The sequence below is a fragment of the Charadrius vociferus genome, unplaced genomic scaffold (genome assembly GCF_000708025.1).
Source record: "Charadrius vociferus isolate BGI_N301 unplaced genomic scaffold, ASM70802v2 scaffold385, whole genome shotgun sequence".
NCBI lineage: Eukaryota > Metazoa > Chordata > Aves > Charadriiformes > Charadriidae > Charadrius > Charadrius vociferus.
Window position 1 is genome coordinate 2,136,841 of NW_009648925.1, and position 19,234 is coordinate 2,156,074.

The following is a 19,234-nucleotide window of genomic DNA, read 5'->3' on the forward strand; positions in this document are numbered from 1 at the left end:
GCTGCCTGTGGCTCAGGGTCTGCAATCGCTCCGAGCTCTTTTGGTAGTAAATGTGTTTAACTGGGATTTAGGGATGGAATTACAGAGGGAATTCAGTCCCTTCCCGTTCTTACCTCCTCTTCTTCCCAGTACTTTGTGCTTAGGGCTGGCAGCAGCTCCCGCATCCCCCATCTCCCAGTGCCCTGGCAGCTCCAGCAGATGCTCTGCAGTCTTTCTGCGCTGATCTGTCAGCGTGGCCACGTGCCGTTGTGTTAATTGCCTAATAGTGGCATTTTTATCACTGCGTAGTCATTGACCTGCCTGTATTCCAAACAAAAATTCCTCGCTATTTTTGCCCCCACCTAGTTTAAGACTCCCAAAGCAGAAGTACTGAAGCTGTGGGAGCTGTCAGCTGTGGGATGTGGCCCTGAAGGCTGAGTTGAACCCAAGGCATGACGTCATTTGTGACACATGGAGGGTGAATCTGCGGGGACAGGTATCGGAAGTCTTGTCGTTTGCTCTTCTCCATGCGGGCTGGGCTGCATGTGCAGCATCTCCAGCTACGGAGCTGTGCTGCTGCCCATGGAGCAGACGTGCTCCTGGCTCGTCGAAAACATGCATTGATCCACGCTGACTCACGTGGCACACGTGTGGCATTGGGACTCCAGAAAAAGGCAAGCTGGCTTTGGTGACTGTGGTCCCTGGGTAGATGAGTCCAGCGGTAGCTGTCAGGAGACAGGGGCATCACTCTTTTCAGTCCATCCCATCCTCCTCCAGCTCAGCTCCCCTGCAGCTCTTCTCTCTTCCTTCTGTTTCTTCCAGCCAGAACTTGTATATCCAAAGGGGAAGCAGGAGATGTCCTGGAAGATGTTAAAACATTTTTGTACCTCCGTACAAGTTCAGCGAAGGTTATGTTTATTCTCTGTACCTGCCAGTGTAGCTCTGCCTCTTAACGCGCTTTGCTTTCATGACTCACCAGATCTCTGTCTTTTAGAGGACTGGGGATGTTCTGGTGAAAATCTGTTCATGCATCCAACAGGCTGAGTGTCAGCCCACAGCCAGTTGAGCAGTGGACTGGTGGCATGGAAAAACCACCACACTATTCTCTGTCCACCTCCAGCGCTGCTTCCCTTGCTCTCACCCTTTTCCTTCACAACCTTTGTATAGGTTTCTCATACATCTCTGCCTCCATCTGCCCCGTACCAGTTTGGCAGCAGTAGGGCAACACCTGGGAGTAGAGGTGGTAGTGTAGGATTTGCCTGGGAAAAAAAAGATGGTGTGGTTTCTGCTGACCTGGCGTTTTGTGTGCTGCCCACATGAGTGGGAGGTGGGAGGACCTCAGGAGCTGGAGCTGGGCGGTTGCAAAGGCTGCAGGAGTGGCCCGGCCTTCGAAGAGTGTTGGAAACGTGATTGTTAATGCCGGTGTTAAACAAGCCCAAACACAGGAAGCCAAGCGTCTGCAGGGAGGGATGTGGGGGGATGGGGCTTGCCACTGCACCGCTTTGATTTATTCATTTTTTATTCCGTTGGAAAAAGTGTTTGAAGTGTTATTTATGACCCAGGTGCCCTCTTCATGCCTCTTTGATGATGCCAGTGTGCCGGGGAGGTGCGCTGTTTTTGGTGACCTTCCTTGGGTGCCCTGCATGGCGTTGCTGGGCTGGTTGTGGTCAGCCAAATCCGTGTCATTCTCCAGCATGTGTGAGTTGCCCCTTCGCTGGGAAGCTGAGCTGTCGAGAGCACGGCTCTGTCATTCAGAGCTTTTGTGACAAAGGATCCTGTGCTGCTTGTTGCCTCATATAAAATTTCAGCTTTTGCATAGTGTTGGGAGAAGGCAGAGATAAAAAGGCTGATGGGTTTGGATGACATTCATGGCTTTGCATCCGTCTGCACATCCATAGTTTCTATGAGGATGGCTAATCCTGTATATCTGCAAGTATACTCTGAGGTGCTCAAAAAAACTATTGCTGGTGGTGTTTTGGCATCAAAATATTGCTTCATTAAAGCCAGGCACACCTGACTTTCCCTTGACAAGTGAAGATGCTCTTCTTGTGTGACAGACTATGGCTAGTAAGTACCTTTGGTGAGTTTGGTGGACATCAGACCATCCATGAATGGGCAGGCAGGGGCAGAATTAGCATTGCAAGGGCTTTTGGAGGGAGAATTTCAGTCCTTCCTTGCTAGAGCACTTTGACCTATGTAGAAATTAATTTGGTTTAGGCCATCCAACAATCATCTGATAGACCGCAACTTCTAAGAGTTTCCAACCTGACAGGGCTTGACTCACCCACCAGGGAGTTAACAGCTCAGAAGTACCAGGCTTGTACCTTGCCCTCGGCTGAGAGTTTGGAGGATGAAAATGCAAACATGTGGCTGGTGAGGAGTGAAACTTCATCTTACTGTGAAGGTGTGTGTTCAGGTGAGGATGGCAGCTGTGGGACCGGGCTGTGAGGACCATTCCTGTTTCGTCCACACTGGTGTGCCCGGGTACCTCCTGCACCCACACTAGGACCTCACTCTGGCAGTGTGCTTGGATTGGTGTCCAAGGGGAATGACTGGATTTTATGCCAGAAGGCTTTAGAGATGGAAGAAGAAGGAAAGAGAGAGAGAGGAGATAATTATGCCAAGGATATATAATTACTCTTTGGCTCTCCACCTCTTACATCACACAGGATCCTGAAAACGCTGGGGTCAGACCTGGGAAATGTGCTGCGAGACAAACACTTCCAGCTGTTGCTCTGAAAGCAAATCTCAGCAAGTACCTTCCAGGCGGGAACGTGTGGGCTTACTTATTTAGGAAAAGAAAAAAATCTCACCACTCCAAGCCTTCAGCATCCACCTTCGTAATTAAAATCTCTAATCACAAGCAGAGTGCAATACGTGACCATCTTCTGGGAGCTGTTTCTTAAGGTGGTTTTCCATTTTTGTGTTATTTAGCCCCTGCCTCGGTGCCAGGGTTTACTTAACCTTAAGCTTGTGAACAGGCTTATTGAATTTGGCCGAGACTTGACTAATCTGTAATGAGCTCCAGGTTGCCTGGAACTTGGCAGCGCCGTCGTCCTCTGTGCCGTTGCATAATGGCCTGACCCCACATAACCACGGCTTCGCCTCGCGCCCCTTCTCCAACATCCTCAAGTCCCCCTCCGAAACCCCGGGCTTCGCGGAGGGGCCGCCCTGCTAAGGTGGGTCCCAAGTGCCAAAACTACCTCGGCTGCTTTCATCCTCTTCCACGGGGCGAGAGGTGGGAGAAAGTGGCAAGAAAAGCTTAAATGTGGAATCTAGCTGGGGCAGAGGGGTGGATGCAGCGATGGCAACCAGGAGAAGGCTGGTACCCTGTTCCAGGTGTCTGTGGTGGCCAGGGGGACATGAGAATCCTGGCCACCTTCCTCCTCCTCCTCCACCTGCATCAGGCTGATGCACAGCCCCCTGTGGTCCCTCTGCACTTGTGAATGGAGGATGCTCATTCTGGAAGCTCTTCCATTTGAAACTTGCTAGGTGTTTTTTATTGTTTATTGTAATTTTAATTTTTATTGTCATTTCAATAAGGGCAACTGGAAGGACTTAATTTGTCAAAAATCACAGGAACAATTCAGATGTTGCTCTATGTCAATATCCTCCCCCTCCCGTTGTGTATTTACTTCAGCTCAGCCACTTGAGAAATCCATTATTTTCCTGCTTCTTATTGAGCATCTAATGATGAAAATAAATTGTTACCGCTATTTATTGTGCATTTCCCATAAGGCTGACATGGCACAGAGAAGGAACCAGATTCTTTTCCTTCTAGCATCACACTGGGAAGATTGTTTACAGCACTTCAGCTCCAGCCCTCTGCAAGCCAACCGAGAGCAGGGTCATTAAAGGCAGGATTTAGAGGCTGTGGGGTTGCATAAATTAATTGAGAGCAAAATTTGTCAGACAAACATTTGGTAATGAGTGAGGAGGGAGGAATCTGGCTTGGATCTGGTGTACCCAGCAGTTCGCTGGAGGAAAAGATCCTCTTACAAAAAAAAAAAAAAAAAAAAGATCTTGCCTTGTTTGGAGATCAGAGAGCCAAATATAGACCCTATCACATTTCCTTCCCTCCTCCTTCCGAAGCTCTTCCTTTTGAAGTGCACTTTCAATGGGATGTGGATAATTGACTCTGTGAACAACCGACCAAGTGCTCTGTTGGTTTAACCAATTGGTCTCAGTTGCTGATTCCTGTTTTGTTTTGGATGATTTTCAGCCCAATTGCCCCGTCAGCTACAATTAGTCCCATTAATATGACAGCTGAAAGGTCACAGATGACTCGCTCTGGTCGCAGGCATGGGGGCAGCCAGGAGATACTCACAGCGAGTTGTTCTCGGCTCCGTGGTCGCGTGGCGGTAGCTTGCTTAAATTGATGGCGATTGCAAATCCTGGCGTAAAATCCATCAAAAGGGACGTGTGATTTGCTTCACGGGAGGGTGATTGACTGAGAAATGAGGCTGCAGTAACAAGTAACATTTGGATGAACTTTTCTTTAATTACACAAGAAAGCTTCTGGTCCTGTATAAAGGGGAAACGCGGAATGGCTGGGCTTCCTCTCGCCAGCCGGAGCCGCGAGGAAAGGAAGCAGAAGTGGGATGGAGTTGTAGGCTCATCCTGTGGCTCTTTCAACAAATCCATGGCTGTCGTTTTCTGTGGCTCCAGTGACATCTGCCATGGTTTTGGGCTTTGTGTCTTCCACCCAGGGTTTAAGCTTAGGGGAATAAAGTAGGAAAGGGGACAGCAGACGAATGGATGGAGCATAAGGGATCATTTGGCTTCGTAAGATTAATAGGAGTCAGATGCACACAGATGCAGGTCAGACGTTGGACTCACGGGTCTCACGGTCTCTCTTTGGCCATGGTAGGGCCACAATGCTATCACAGCAAATGTAGTCTGGTTGTATACTTGGCCTTTTGTACGAGAAAGGAGACATAAGGCACCTAAAGTGCCCGGATCAGCCTGGCATTGAATTATATAGCCCCAAAACCCGCTTGGAAGGCCCCGGTTGGAGACGGTTCACTCGCAAAGCAGGAGGCTGTGTCTGGTGAAGTTCTGCGAGGGTCTGGCTTTGGTTTAGTGTTATTTGGTGTTTCCCTTAACTGCGTGGATGATGGAAAAGAGAACATGCAGATTTCAGTTTGCAGATGACCCCCAGCAGTGAAGGGCTCGCAGCAGCATGGCTGAGAGGGTCAGACTTCCAGATGACCTCGCACGAGCTGGGGAAGCGATGTGAAAAGGACAATCTGTGGTTTGTATGAAGACAAACATAAAGTTTTACAGCCTGGCAGAAACCATTGACTGTGCCAGTGCAGGATGGGGATGGTTTCCAGTAGGTGAAAGGATGGCATTAAAAATGCGAATAACTTAAAGATCAGGCAAGAAATAGCAGCATGAACTTCAAGCAGGGTGATTTTGGTCAGACAGTAGAGGAAACCTAAATGATAAAGATGGGAAAAGATGAGAGTAAACCACCAAGAGAGGCTGGAGTCTGCTTCACAGGACATGTTTAAGAATCAGTGGCACAAACTTTTGTCAAGAGTGACATAGATATATTTGCTGCTGCTGCTGTGAAGCACAGGTTGGAGAAGGTCTGCAGATCTCCTTGGGGCAAGATGAATATTTTGCCCACCCTTGTTTTTTTTTTTTTACTAATGAAACATTAACATTTCTAAGAGGAGCACATGCTTTGTGAAAAATCCCTTGGCTAGGGACTGAAAGTTTCCTTGAGCAGTCTGGTGGGAGCTTTGCAGCCCGCCCCCGTGCCCTGCCATCGTCGTGGGCACAAATTCCAGGTGAAGGAGCTCAGGTCTGGTCTTGCGGGAGCGTACAGCCTACACAAATCCCCCCTTTATTTCTCTAGAAGCTGTACTTTCTGCAGGCATCTGTGGGTTCCAGAGGTCAGTGTGCTGTGCTGAGCTTACTCCCTTTAAATCTCGTCTGGGACTTGTTCCTAGTGAAAATAGCTGGTGGTTCTAAAAAGTGTAGCAGCAGGAGACCTTTTCTATCAGTGTGTTTCCATCCATGTTTGGGCAACACAATGAATGCAGATGTAGTAGGAAACTTCTGATTATCTATAGGACTTTTCTGTGGCAACTTCAAAGCTCTGTGGTTAGTTATATTCTGAGACTTTAAATGAATATGTCTTGTGTTCAGAGCTCTGATTTAATTTTCCGGTTTAATCTATTGTCTAAATGTCATTAGTGTTGTCTTTGAGGCATGGAGCAGCTTTGATGGAGTCTTTTTTTAATTTCTGGCCATCACCCTGTGCAGCCATAAACAACATCCTGCCTGCTAATGAGAAAATTCAAGTTATTGCAGTCACATGTCTTTTGGAGATAGATTGTAGTGGCAGGAGGAAAAAAGGAACTGACTTTGCTCACCTCCCACCCCAGCTGGCACGAACATTTGGATTACTGACAGGGAGGACAAGTTTCCACAGATTAAGATACTCCATTAAAGAGCAGTCTTGCCTGTTGAAAATGAAATTATTCACTTCATAGACATATCATTAATTTCTTAACCTGCTTTTCATGAGTTATCTTTTCTACCTATAAGCATCTGAAACCTTTCCTAAGAAATGCCCTGCTGGCACATCAGCTGTTGGGCTCAACTATTCCTAACAAATCCAGGTTTCTGGAAGCATTTGACCAGTCCTTCTGGTGTGACGTGAGGGAGCAGGATCCGCCATTACATACCCGGTGAACCAGTTGCATGACATTGATATCCTACCCATTGCTTTCCCCTCTCTCCCGTCTTCTGTAAAACTTTTTTTTTTTGGAAAGTAAAACTTGTGTGTGGATGACCTTGGAAAAACTTGGCAGAAGTTGGGTGTGGGGAGTGGGACACAGCGCAAGGTCTCGGCATGTGCTTCTTGCTGCACCGTGATAAACATCTGCAGAAGATTTGGGAAGTAGGGGGTTGGTTGTGATGCACAGCCCCATGTTTAGCCTTGATCTGGAGATTATAACAGCAACAGGAGAGCGATGGCATCAGGAGGGTAAGGGCACAACATGGCATCAGAGCACTGGGCACCTTATTCCTTCTCTGCTGGGAAACCCATCTTGTAGGGCAGAGCCCACCCTGTGACAAACTGGCTTTATTGGCTCTGGCCTCGTTGGTAATGAGTGTATAAACTGGGCGTGTTGATAGCAGCTTCACAGCATGGGCACATCTCAGGTCTTGTCTGTGCAGGAGCTTGAATGGCTGAAACATAGAATTGGGATACGGTGTGAGGGCTTGCTCAGGGATGCAGTTGTCTTATGGCAGCATAATTTTGCTCTATTTGGAAAGAGGATTAAAATGGCGTGGATAAATAAGTATAAATATTAGCCGATCCCTGCAACTGGTTTTCCTCTGCAGACAGGTTTTACAGGAAGATGTCCCGCTTGCTCCCAGACAGGACTTGATACAATCTGTGTTCTGGCTTGGCGAGAGCTGCCCAGCCTGGTGGTGCCTCTCAACGTGCTGGCCTGCACTGCTGCACCTTTCCCCGGCATTTGCACCCTTTTAACCACACTGACCTCTTCTCTGCCTTCTCCCCCCACGAAAAAAGTTCACATTCATCCTTTTAAACTACACCTGGAAACAGTCGCTGCTGTCGCACGTGTTTAGAGGACGGGTGGTCACCGAGAGCAGGCTGTAAGGTCTCCCGCAGTCCCCCTATGGTTTCTGAGGTTCTTCTCTCCCCCTCCATGTCTTCGCAGAGCACGGCTTTGTCGGCTACTCCGAAGAGCTGATGTTCAACAACACGCTGCCGGACTACAGCAAGGGGGAGTCCTTCTTCACTGTTTTTGGAGTGTTTTTCCCAGCTGCCACAGGTACCGTAATTTTTATCCTCCCCTTCTTTCCCTCCACAGTGACATCTTGGAGATGAGCAGAATCAAGGGCAGTTCCTCTGGGCTGTGAGCGAGGCGAGCAGGACTGTACTTCACCATAGCAGACTCACACAGTCTTTTCCAAATGTTCTGGCTTTCCTCCAGCATCTCCAATTCTGCACACTCCTGTCCTGTTCACTTGAACATGCTCTTCTGTCTCTCTGTGGTCCAAAACTGCTGGTCACCTCTATGGGTTGACATGGTGGTGTAAATCCCTCCCTGCCAAGGACGAGGCTCAGGCATCAATTTTGGCCAGGGCTGCCAGGCCACAAGGTATCAAGCCTTTTTAAAAGGGCTGATCGTGATTTATCTTATCTAATAAGCCTTATGACTTGATTGCACTGGAAGGGTGGGAAGAGCACAGGAGAGCTTTCCCTCCAGCCTTACTGCGGGCGGGTTGCCGAGCTGGGCTGATGCCACCGCTCATGATGCTGACCTACCGCTCTCTGCATGGCATCACGGAGGCATCTTTGCGTGTCAGCAGAGCTCACGCTTATGAGCTTAACTGGATGCATTCATATTATTCATTCTCTTAAATTACCAGGAAGATCCATGTCCCCTTTCCAAAGCTGGCAATCTCCAGTGGGAATGAAATAACTATCAATTGGAGTTACAATACCTTTTGTTGATGCTGGGATTTTTTAAGCTATAAAAAGTACCGATTATAAGCAGTTTCCATAGCGATGAATCCTTGGATTACAGAGTGAATTTTCAGAGGATTAGCTCTAAGCAACTTGCTGGAAGTTGATCGCAGAATTGCTGTGGTACAGGGAGACAAACTAAATGGTTTTGTGAAGCAGATGCGACTGGAGGAGTGGTCTGGTAGCAGAAGGTGGCACTTTGTCAAGTGCACCTAGTGCAGGACTTCAGATTTTCCTTTGAAATCCTCTCTCCTGGCTTATCAGGCTGGCTATTGCCTCTGTGTAGACTTTGTCCTGGAAAACTCACCTGCCTGAACTGTTGGCATCATGGAGAAGTTGGCTTCTGCCCTCTTTTTTGTCATTTCTGCCTGGCCCAAGCGAGTCCCCCAGCCACAGAAAGAGACTTTCCCCACAAGCCCTGCCTCTGACGCAGGAAAGCAGGTTTTTTCCAGCTCCTTGGTTATAGAAGAAGGAATAGTTATGACAAAACTGTGCACAAAATTACCGCAATTAGCCATATTAAATGGTTCTTCATCACTGCTAATGCTTGGCTGCTAGGAAGAATGCCAAAGCTAATAGATATAATTTATTTAAAGTCCTGGCAGCCTGTTGCTTTATTAGTTAGCAGTAGTAATACCAGTAGCAATGTTAAACATTCTCCGAAAATGCAGTTTGGGCTGATGTATAATTACTTTGGTTGCTGCACAGCTTTTTCATGCGTTCTTTGTAATTGCTTGGTTATTTACAGGATTTAAATTATTCCTTTGGAGTAGCGGTGCCAGTGGTGCCATATAACATCGCTATTGCTGCCGTTATTGCTGTTTGTAGCACCGCGGAGTTCAGAAGCCTCATAAAATGTAGGGTTGTGTTCGGTACTCTTGGAAGAACTTGTGATCTGATTAGGAAATTTTTAGGGTGGGAGACAAGACTTCTCAGCTGCAGATCACAAATGGGGAGCTCAGTGCAACTTCAGAAGTGCTAGGAATTAAGCTCACATCTCCTCGGGCTGGAGCGATGAATGAGGGCTGGTTCCCCCCCTGTCCTGCCTGACCCACGCTGGCTTAACTCGCCGCCTCCCCCACCGTGGGGGTGCCATGCTTGGGCTTCAGAGGACACCCCAGGTTTCTTGGGGTCCCATGCACTGGAGCAGAGCTGCTTCCCCACCGCATTGGCGGTGGCACTGCCTGGCCGCAGCCCGAGCCTGCCGGCAGGACAAGCGGTCCACGAGATTGGAGGTGACATTTCAGGGATGGGTTTGGCAGCGGCATGAACAGCGGGTTGGGGAGATGCGATAGGAGTGCCAGCGCCTCTGACGCAGGGCAGGCAGTGTCATGCAGATGGCGAGCGGGCGGCGGTGTCAGTCCCCAGCACCTCCGCATGAAAAGGAAAGGCAGGGACACGTGAACATCACTCCCGGGCTGTCACCTCCAGCCTGTGCTCCTGCTCCTGCCCAGCACCATCCCCAACGGGTACCCACCTCTGCTGGAACCCCCGCAGTGACCCGGCTGAAGCACTGGAAGCAAAATCCTTTGCGTTAAGATGCAACAGAAAGTTGCGGAGAGTTTCAGTGGAACAATATGTTGTTTAGTTTTGAGAGGTTACTTCGAGCCAGTTTGAAACATTTCTGTGACCCAAAGCAATGTTCTGTTTATCTTTAATTTATTAAATGTTATGTTTACTCTTTTTAATTTTTAGCATATGCTAGTTCACAATCTAAGATGCTGTTTTGATAACAAAGGGGTTTTTTTAAAAAAAAATGTTTAGGAAATTGTGAAACAAGATGCTTGGGCCTTTCTGGGATGAAATGTTCCTCTTCGAAGTGAAACTATTTTGAGCTCCTCAGGATAAACTCTTTCCTCTGCCTCTGAAATGATGATCTGAATTCAACTGGTTTAAGTTTGGTCTCTGGGGTATACTGAAAAGTGGTTTTAAGTTGCCCATTTCCATTAGAAATAGCAGTGAAATGGAAACTTCAGAAATACAGGCTGGTAGCTGTAAAAGCAAAGAGGGGCAGCCACTTTGGGAAGGGGGAGCAGGACCTGCGGGGAGACCCTTGCTGGGACCGAACGGGCAGGAGGAGCAGCTGGGTTGGTGCTTTGGCTGGAAGGGCTGGGATGGTCATCCCAGCCTTCTGTAGACCGGTAGCGACACGCTGCCTCCTACAAGCGTCCTCCTTGGATCGTTTTGCTCCAGGTCGGGCTGTTTTCTCTGTTTCTCTGTATTTTTTTGGTGCGATTCCAGCAACGTGAATGAAGTTATCCCGGTTTTACGGTTGAGCGGTGGTAAGCAGAGGCTGGTCCGTTTGCTTCCTGGGTAATAGCTGTTTAAACCATTTCAGCTGGATGTGCAGTGCAGCGGGCTTTATTCCCCCAGGTTTGTCATTTAATAATAGAGAGGTAGCGGAGCGATCCAAAACATACATCTAGAGCTGGCCTAAGTGGGAGTGCGTGGGCATGGAAGACTCAGATTTGCCGGCTTCAATCAAAAAGACGAACGTACTCGCTACGGAAGATGTCAACGTACCCTTATAGAGATTCTGTGCATTGACCAGATGTTTTTCTGCGTGTTTGTAAATACCTTCTTAATGCACGTGCTGTGCTGCCGTGCTGTGATACGCAAACACCCGGCAACGCATCTAACCAGGGCTTTGCACGGGGAGGGAGTCTCGGGAGCTGTCTGCCCACGTTCAGCTCCGAGCAGCAGCCACACAACCGTCAATGCATTTTAAAAATGAAGTTAAACATCGGTTCTGTTGTGCAGGGAATGTTTTTTCTTTTTCTACTAAATCCCCGAGGTTTTCTGTCTAATGAAAGAAGTGTGTTGTCGTGTGATACAAGAAAGTACGACGACATTTGAAGCGGCGTTTGTGGAAAATATCATCATACTGAAACCCGTTCTGAAATAAGCCATATTTAGCACTTGCAAAACGACAGCAAATAGATTTAGAAGTTTTGGGCTAAGTTATCAGATGATGTAAACTGGCAGAACTCCATTGAAGTCTATGGAGAGGTGCCAGCTTACATCAGTGGAGAATTTGGCCCTTGTAAAAAATTAGCTACAATTCTTATCTAAGATTTTCCATTCTTCAACTCTTGGGCAAAGGAAAAAAAAACCTTTTATATTTTGCAGTAAATTCACTGGGAAATGCAATGGGTGTTTGCAAGCATTCATATCTACAGCTATAAACCGTAGCTGATGGAGTTAGAAGCCAGAGCTGGTGGAGCTGATGGTTGTGTCTAACGTACAATGTAGGTGGTCCCCTCGTGCACGTATCCACTGCCTGGATGATGCCCAGGATAGGATTACGCTGGGAATAGCAGCAATGTACAGACTGTCTCAGCCATAATTTCCTGGCTGAGTTGACCGTGTTTTCATGCTTCCTTGTCCAGAAGCTTTGCCATTATCTGCTGCTCTCTGAGATAATAGCCAGTGTGGAAAATCCAGCCTGCTATCTTGCTGAAACAGAGAGGTGGATAATTTTCTCCATGGACAATCTGCAGATATGATTTCTTGAGTTCAGAAGGGATTGGCCTTTTCCCTAGGGGACAGGTCTGTGTCTGGAGGGAGGAACGTCCCAACTTCTCTACGTTGTTGAATTTTATATGCAAGTGTAAGGTTTTTCTTCTTTTGAGTAGCTTCAGTCTCTGGAAAGGCTGTTTGTGGCTACTTGCAAATCAGACCAGTTTTCTGTCAGGGGGTGACTGAGGTTATGGATGGTGGAGATTGTTTAGGGTTTTTTTGAAAATAAATCAGGTTGTCCTTTCATTGAAAAGGGGGGTGGTTAGTCTGCTGCTTGCAAAAGATCTTCTCAGTACTGCTTTTTGGCAGCTGTCATCCTGTCTGGAAAATTACTTTTTGGGTGGTGGTGGAGAGGTGGCTTTGGCATTGTTCATATGTCTGTACTACCAGATTGTCTGTACTTTTTGCTAGTCAGGTCAGAGGCAAAGTTGCAGCACAGAGGAGACGGCTTTGGCCTGAGTGGCTGAGAATATCTGTGCTGGTTCCCTCTGTGGTGGCCTTGGCCTTTGGCAGTGGAAGCCATGAGACTCTGGTGACCTCCTGGGGGTCCTGACAGAAGCTAATGCTGTGCACTGGCCTGGGTCTGACCCTTAGTCACTGCTGGGCAGGAGGTCAATCATCGGTCTCAAGATCGCATTTATGTGGGCTCTGGCAGGTCATCTCCTGGCTGCTCCTGAATACGCGTGGGTCTGTGGGAGGGAGGCGATGAAGTGGCCTGGGCTGTGCGGTCATCACTGCGCCGATGACTCACGTGTCTTCAACTTTTTTCATATTCAGTCCAGAAAATGCCATTTTGGTGTTTCCCCAGTGCTTTGCTGAGGCAGGAGTTTGGATGAGGAAGAGGTGAGTCAAGCTCAAGCTGGAAGATTTAGAGGTGGTGCCAGATGTTTGGGAAACTTGGCCAAGAGGCACATGAGATTAACAGCTGTCCTTCTGACAATGATTTGCTCCCTTTGGAAGAGCATTCTCAGCTTTCTGCTTTGCCCCTGAAGTGCAAAGTAGCATGTCACCAAAGAGTGCTTCATAGAGGCTGCATTTAGTGTGATGTTTGTGACTGTTTCCATGGACTTCTGCCTTCCTGACTTTTCTCACCTCCAGCTAAGCTTATTGTGTAGCTATTTAAAAGCAGCAGTGCTTGAACAGTGCTTGGAAGCTATATCCGGGGAAAAGCGTACCAGTTGTTGGGCTTTTAGCAGTGCTGTTCAGAAATATGTGCATGGAATATTCTTCCAGCAGAAAATTAAGAACTCATTTTGATTTGTAATGTTCTCAGTGTGGTGTCAAGGATTCAAATCTGGTCCGAATCTGGAAGACAGCTCTTCCAGGAGCTGAGGAATGCCAGGAGCCCGTGGGGACAGAGGAGGGCTGTTGGGGCTCTGGCTCTGTGGTGGAGAGAGTGAAAGAAAAAGATGACTGCTGGGTGGGATGATCAAGGGCAAAAATAAAGATGATCAAGGAAAAAATATTATTAATAAATAAATGAAGCCCTGGATACTTAGCTGATGTGTTTGGCAACATGTGAGTGCCTTGTGCTCGTTAATGTGCTATTCTCACGGCAGCACAGCGAGGAGAGGATGTGTTACAATTCCCATCGAGCAGACGGGGAGATGGAGCTATGAAGGTGCACAGCCAAGCCAGGGACGGAGCGGGGAGGTCAGCTCCTGTTCCCTGATTAGCAACCCAACCGTTGCTCCCTGTTGGCAGTCCATTGGTGGCCATACAAGGTCTGTAGCGAATGCACCCATCTGGCTGAGCTGGGTTTGTCCCCTTTACTGTGGGATTTGTCCCATAGCTCCTGTTTACCCTTCATCTTGGGAGAAAACCCTCCCAAGCAGCAATCAGTGTTTGAGCTTTAACGTGCAATGGGTTGTTGCTGATTTAGAGCTGTAGTCACTCAGATTTGCAGCCTCGGAGACTGACTCTGTCATTCTTGTGCCTTCTGAAAATGAGGAATGACTGCTGGACTTGGCAGCTGAGTGGCAGACCGACGCACGGTCGGTCCCCTGCTGCCAGGGCTGGCAGATGCTGCGAGTGCCGTGGCGTTGGCGTCCTCCTCCTCATTGTTGTTCTGTAGTGATCTCACCCCGGCTCCCAGGGACCATACCACGAGCACTGCTGGCTGGCACCTGGCCCACGTGTCCTTATGAAGATGTTAGTCTGACATCCGAGGGGTGGGACAGTGATGGGCAGAAATTAGTGTCTTAAAGGGGCTCCTCTGTCCTGCCTTCAAATTGTCCAAATCCTCATCAGGATTCTAAACCACAGATTATTATTACTTTTTTTTTATTTATAGCAGACATCTAAGGTCTTTTAGGAAATCTTTTGGGATAATTTGACAAGAAAAGTTGTGTTTTCTTGCCAAGTCTGCTATGATTCCTTCTTCAACTATGGGCAAAGTCTCTTAACCCATTTCAATCTTGTGTTCCTAGCCTGAAGGTGGAGACTGTAATCCTTTGCTCCATCCCGTTTCCCTTTCTTGCGTCTTTAGATAGTAATTTTTTAGGCTAAGGACTGTCCCTGATTGTACAATACCCTGTACGCTGGCCTAAAATAATGGTTCAGTACTTTATTCTTAGTCCTACCACGTGTTTTCTACGTGACGCTGGGACAATCACTTACCCTCTCAGCACTTTCTGTTTTCCTATCTGCAAAGCAGCGATAATGCCTACTTCCAAAGCAGATCCCTTGGCTGGAAGGTGCCACCTACGTGCTGAGCGCTGTTATTCCCTCTGCTAAATGTGCGCGTGATCGTCATTAAACACGGACAGGACAGGCTGTTTTGTAACGGCAGTTGTCCCCTATGAATGCAGGGACCTGTAATGGATCTGATCTGGGGGGGTATTACCCCCTGCTGAATGTGCTGCCCTGATGAACGGTAGCATTTTTCTTGTCAACAATTAGACAGCGCTGTCTTCTGTGAGGTTTGCATTAAGATAAGATGGGTTTTGTTCACATTTCTGCCTTTTTTTTTTTTTGTCCCCCCAGCATTGTTCAAACTGGACAAATGGTTCTTTGTAGACGTGTTAGCGTTGGCTTGCTTCCGTTAAAGACATGAACAGCTTCTTACCAAGCAATCAGTGGGAGCCAATATTCATGTGTGTGTGTTAAGTGCAATTAAATGATATGGTTACTGTTCTGAAGCAATCGATTAACTGATTGATAAAATGGTATTACATATTATAATATGTCTTATATATGCTCTAACTTAGATTAACTCTAAATTACATTTATGTCTACAAAATACAGGTGTGATGGCTGGGTTCAATATGAGCGGAGATCTCCAGAAGCCTGCTGCCAACATCCCCCTGGGGTCTCTGGCTGCTATTGGCACCTCGTAAGTCATAGACTGGGGAAAATTTACTCTTTGGACACTGCCCTGGATGTGACCAATCCATTTCAGATTCCCATCAACCTTTTATTACTCAGCCATCTGGAAAATTAAAGTCTGGCCCTCATTCAAATTATCATCCATTACCACCACCTACTCCGGGTGGGTTAGAGAAAAGAGGGTCATTAACGCGGATATAATCAGTCCTTCCTCTGCCGGGTGGGATGTGTGTTGGTGCGAGAGCCGTTGTGTTGCTGCAGCCTGGCTGGCCCAGAGCAGGATGCAAAGTTCTTGAAGGCTTGGGGTGTGTGATTTTGTCACTTTTTGCTGTTGATTTCAAAGTGCTTTCTTTTTCTATATAAATAGAAAATATAAAAGATACAAAATATAAAAAATGGGCCGAGACAGGTGAGATGACCTACCCACCTGCAAGGCCAGAGGAACCCAGGAGCCCCACATTCCTGAGCAGTGCTGTCCCCTGGGAAATGCTGCTTTCCAGGAGTAAAATATTTTTATGTATTAAAAAAAAAAAAACCTCAGTAGGTTTTCCTGCCTGTTTTCATTGCCACCTAAATTGTTTTTGAAATAATTATGTTTAATTGCGTACCAAGGTTCAGACAGGAAGGCTCTTCTGAATTTAGAGGGGTTCCTACTGAAATTGGTGCTTGTTTTAAGTGAGGGATTCCGTGGGACACAGAAGTATCACAGATGGTTGGACTATGGTTGTTCACATCTCTGCTGTCTGGACTTCGCAGACATACTAGCTTATCCCTCCACCTGAGTAGTGGAAACGCCAGAGATACCAAAGGAGAATCGTGACTGAGGTTGTAGAGCAAACTGACTGCAGTATTTGACATTACTGCCAGACGAGCGGACCTGTGTACCTGCAGAGTCATAGAATCATAGAATATTTCAGGTTGGAAGGGACCTTTAAAGGCCATCTAGTCCAACCCCCCTGCAATGAGCAGGGACATCTTCAACTAGATCAGGTTGCTCAGAGCCCCGTCCAACCTGACCTTGAATGTTTCCAGGGATGGGGCATCTACCACCTCTCTGGGCAACCTGGGCCAGTGTTTCACCGTGCTCACAGTAAAAACTTTCTCTCTTCTATCTAGTCTGAATCTACCCTGTTTTAGTTTAAAGCCATTACCCCTTGTCCTATTGCAACAGGCCCTGCTAAAAAGTCTGTCCCCAGGACTGGGTTATTTCCCCCATGCACAGATCAAGAGTACAGGTAACTTTCCCTCCGGGGTACCGTATGATCACTCTGCGGCTGTCCTGGGTGTACTGTAGCAGGTAGTAACGTGGTAACGTGGACCAGTGTTAAATTTAGCCCTGAGGCTAAATCATACAGAAACAGCCCATGCAGAGTGATTGAAGACCCAGCTTGCAGGTACTTGACCTTCTCCTGGCTCTGCTAATGGGCAGAATTCTCAATGGTCTTCTCTTGCTGGAAAAAAATAGTTTACTTTTATTATTTGCAGGTGGTTTCTGTACATGGTCTTTGTTTTTTTGCTGGGAGCCATTTGTACTCGTCAGTCACTCCGCTATGACTTCATGATAGCAGAGAAGGTAACTTGTTCGAATAACCCAGCGTGGTTTTACATAATGGTGCTTTTGGGTTGCCGTCTGCCTTACTGAAAGCTCGAACTTTTCCAAAAGCCTAAGGAATTTGGGTACCCATCCCTCATTGAAATTCAGGGGGATTTCCCCATTGCAAGTCGCAGTGTACAATTGATTTGAATAGCTTTGCATTCAGCAGCATATCCAGTAATGCTGAATCTTGGCATAATCACCCGGCAATAGCTTTAAGAGCTAAAATATGCTAATGTGGTCTAATGATAAATGCTGTATTTTATTCAATGTATCCTTTCTCGGTGGTGAAAGCTTAGACCAAATTGAAATCTCTAAAGAACCCCACTGCTTATCTTTACTAAGTCAAGCGAAGCTTACATTTCCATATCTAGCGGGCTGTAATTGCAGGGCGAGCAATAGGATTATTAAACTCGAGACATTCCACATGGGCGTATGTACATGAGGGAGGTTTGTAGTGTTCCAGGCAATGAACCGTATCATTGCAGGCCTTTAAAAAGAGAGCAAAAGGTTTTGGTGTGTGTCATGGTCTTTCTTTAAATGGGATATAATTTTCTATTATTCAGCATTATCCAAAATCATGGATTCATCATATTTGACACTATTTTTTGTTATTAATTTAAAACTGAGGTGTTTGCCATTTATTTGGTTCGTAATGTGGTTCTTCTCTAAAATACCAATTTGAAACTCTGGCTTCGTTTTCTCGCTAAGTAATTGTAGCTCTAAACTTCCTCCAGCCCCCAAAATACACTCCAGGTTATTGGTGGGGCTCCTGCCACTTTCTGCTAAGGTAAAAAATCATCTCTGCTTCGGGGGAAAAAAGAATGAGCCTACCTTCTTTAAGGCAACATCTTTGTACGCCAGCATGACACTTAGTGAGTGAAAAACTCAATAACTAAAAGAATTAAATGAATCATCTGAAGAGAAAGAGATTGTTAAAGCTGTGTTTTAACTTCAAAACCCCCGGGGGGCTGGGGGGGGATGAAAAATCTCCCAGTAAATATTGTGAAGATAGTTAAAAATGATAAATATTAAAAAAAATAATCCAACCAACCAACCAAAAAAGCAAATTCCATTTTCTTCGCCTTAGTATGGAACAAAACAATGGTGCAATCCTAATATTCATGTTGCTTCTTTGAGTTATTACAAGCTGCTTTAGATGTTAATGACTTTGTTTGAGGGGCAGAGGAGGACAGATTGTTACACATCCAACACGCAAACTCTCCCTTTCTGTCACTCACAGGTGAGCGAGTGCTTGGCTGCTTTTCTCCCTTACAATACGTGTTTGGCTTTTTAATCCTAAAAACGAGATACAGTAATTTCACTTCTAATGAGCTCGAAGGGCCTATTTCTTACAAAGTATTCACGCTCTCCGTGCTCAAAACCCCCAGCAAACCCTTTCATCAGCCTCGGTGAAAAGGACTCTTCCCCTCTAACCCTGATTTGAATGTCAAGTAGTACATTTAAATGCAAGCATTTTTGGCAGCTAAAATAATATATGATGTCTGGCACAAGTGATTGTTTCTTCCAAGTATTTCTCAGAGCAGAGCAGGATTAGAGGAGAGGGAAGGGAAGATTCCCCATGGAGAATCCATTGGTCTAATGGAAGGTGGTATCTGCTTGTCTTTCTCTCAAGTTTCTTCTGTCCCACAAGATAAAATTCACAAGGCCAAATGGATTTTCATGGAGAAAAGAAATGTTGTGGTAGGAAGTTTGTACTGTTCTGGACCACAACATCAATTTTACATGCCCTCCCCAAGCAGCAAGCGTTTTATGGCTTTTTACCCGATCTCTTCTTTGCTGCGTGCGGTTTTCATAGATGAGGAAGAGGCACACATAGCTTGAATCCTCTTTAGACATGCAAATTTTTGTAATTCCTTCTAATAAAGCATGTGCCACCTGATTTGAACAGGAGGAGAAGCTGGGAGGACCCATGTTCATTTAGACCTCATTTTCCACGAGAGGAGGGGTGGGAGCGAAGGACACGTGGGACGTGAGGGACCTGCATTCAGTGCCATCCCCTGCCACAGATGTCTGTGGGGACCTCCAGCAGCTCGCTTCGGCAGAGTATGGGCAGGACATATCTGGAACAAAATTTGGGGTTTTTCTCCCTGCCTGGCCTTTGTGCTTGTGTTACCCCCTGCGATTTGCCTTTCTCAGTGCCTGGCTAGTGTCTGTCCAGGCTTGTGTGGTCTTGCAGGACTTGGGGATGGCTCAGGTGACCCTAGACCTTAGTCTCCATGGCTGTGTCTGCCCATGTCCTCACACCATGGTACCAGGAGCACTCTCATTTC

The 19,234-nt window shown here is 46.9% G+C and overlaps 1 protein-coding gene across 1 annotated transcript in view; it reads left to right on the plus strand.

Annotated features, from left to right (window-relative positions):
- Positions 1-19,234, plus strand: part of SLC12A8 (solute carrier family 12, member 8) — a 50,907-nt gene that overhangs the window by 17,995 nt on the left and 13,678 nt on the right. Inside the window, exons 5-7 of the mRNA XM_009887267.1 lie at positions 7,689-7,802; positions 15,266-15,353; positions 16,832-16,919. Coding sequence (XP_009885569.1) covers positions 7,689-7,802; positions 15,266-15,353; positions 16,832-16,919 — 290 coding nt within the window. The remainder of the gene's footprint in view (positions 1-7,688; positions 7,803-15,265; positions 15,354-16,831; positions 16,920-19,234) is intronic.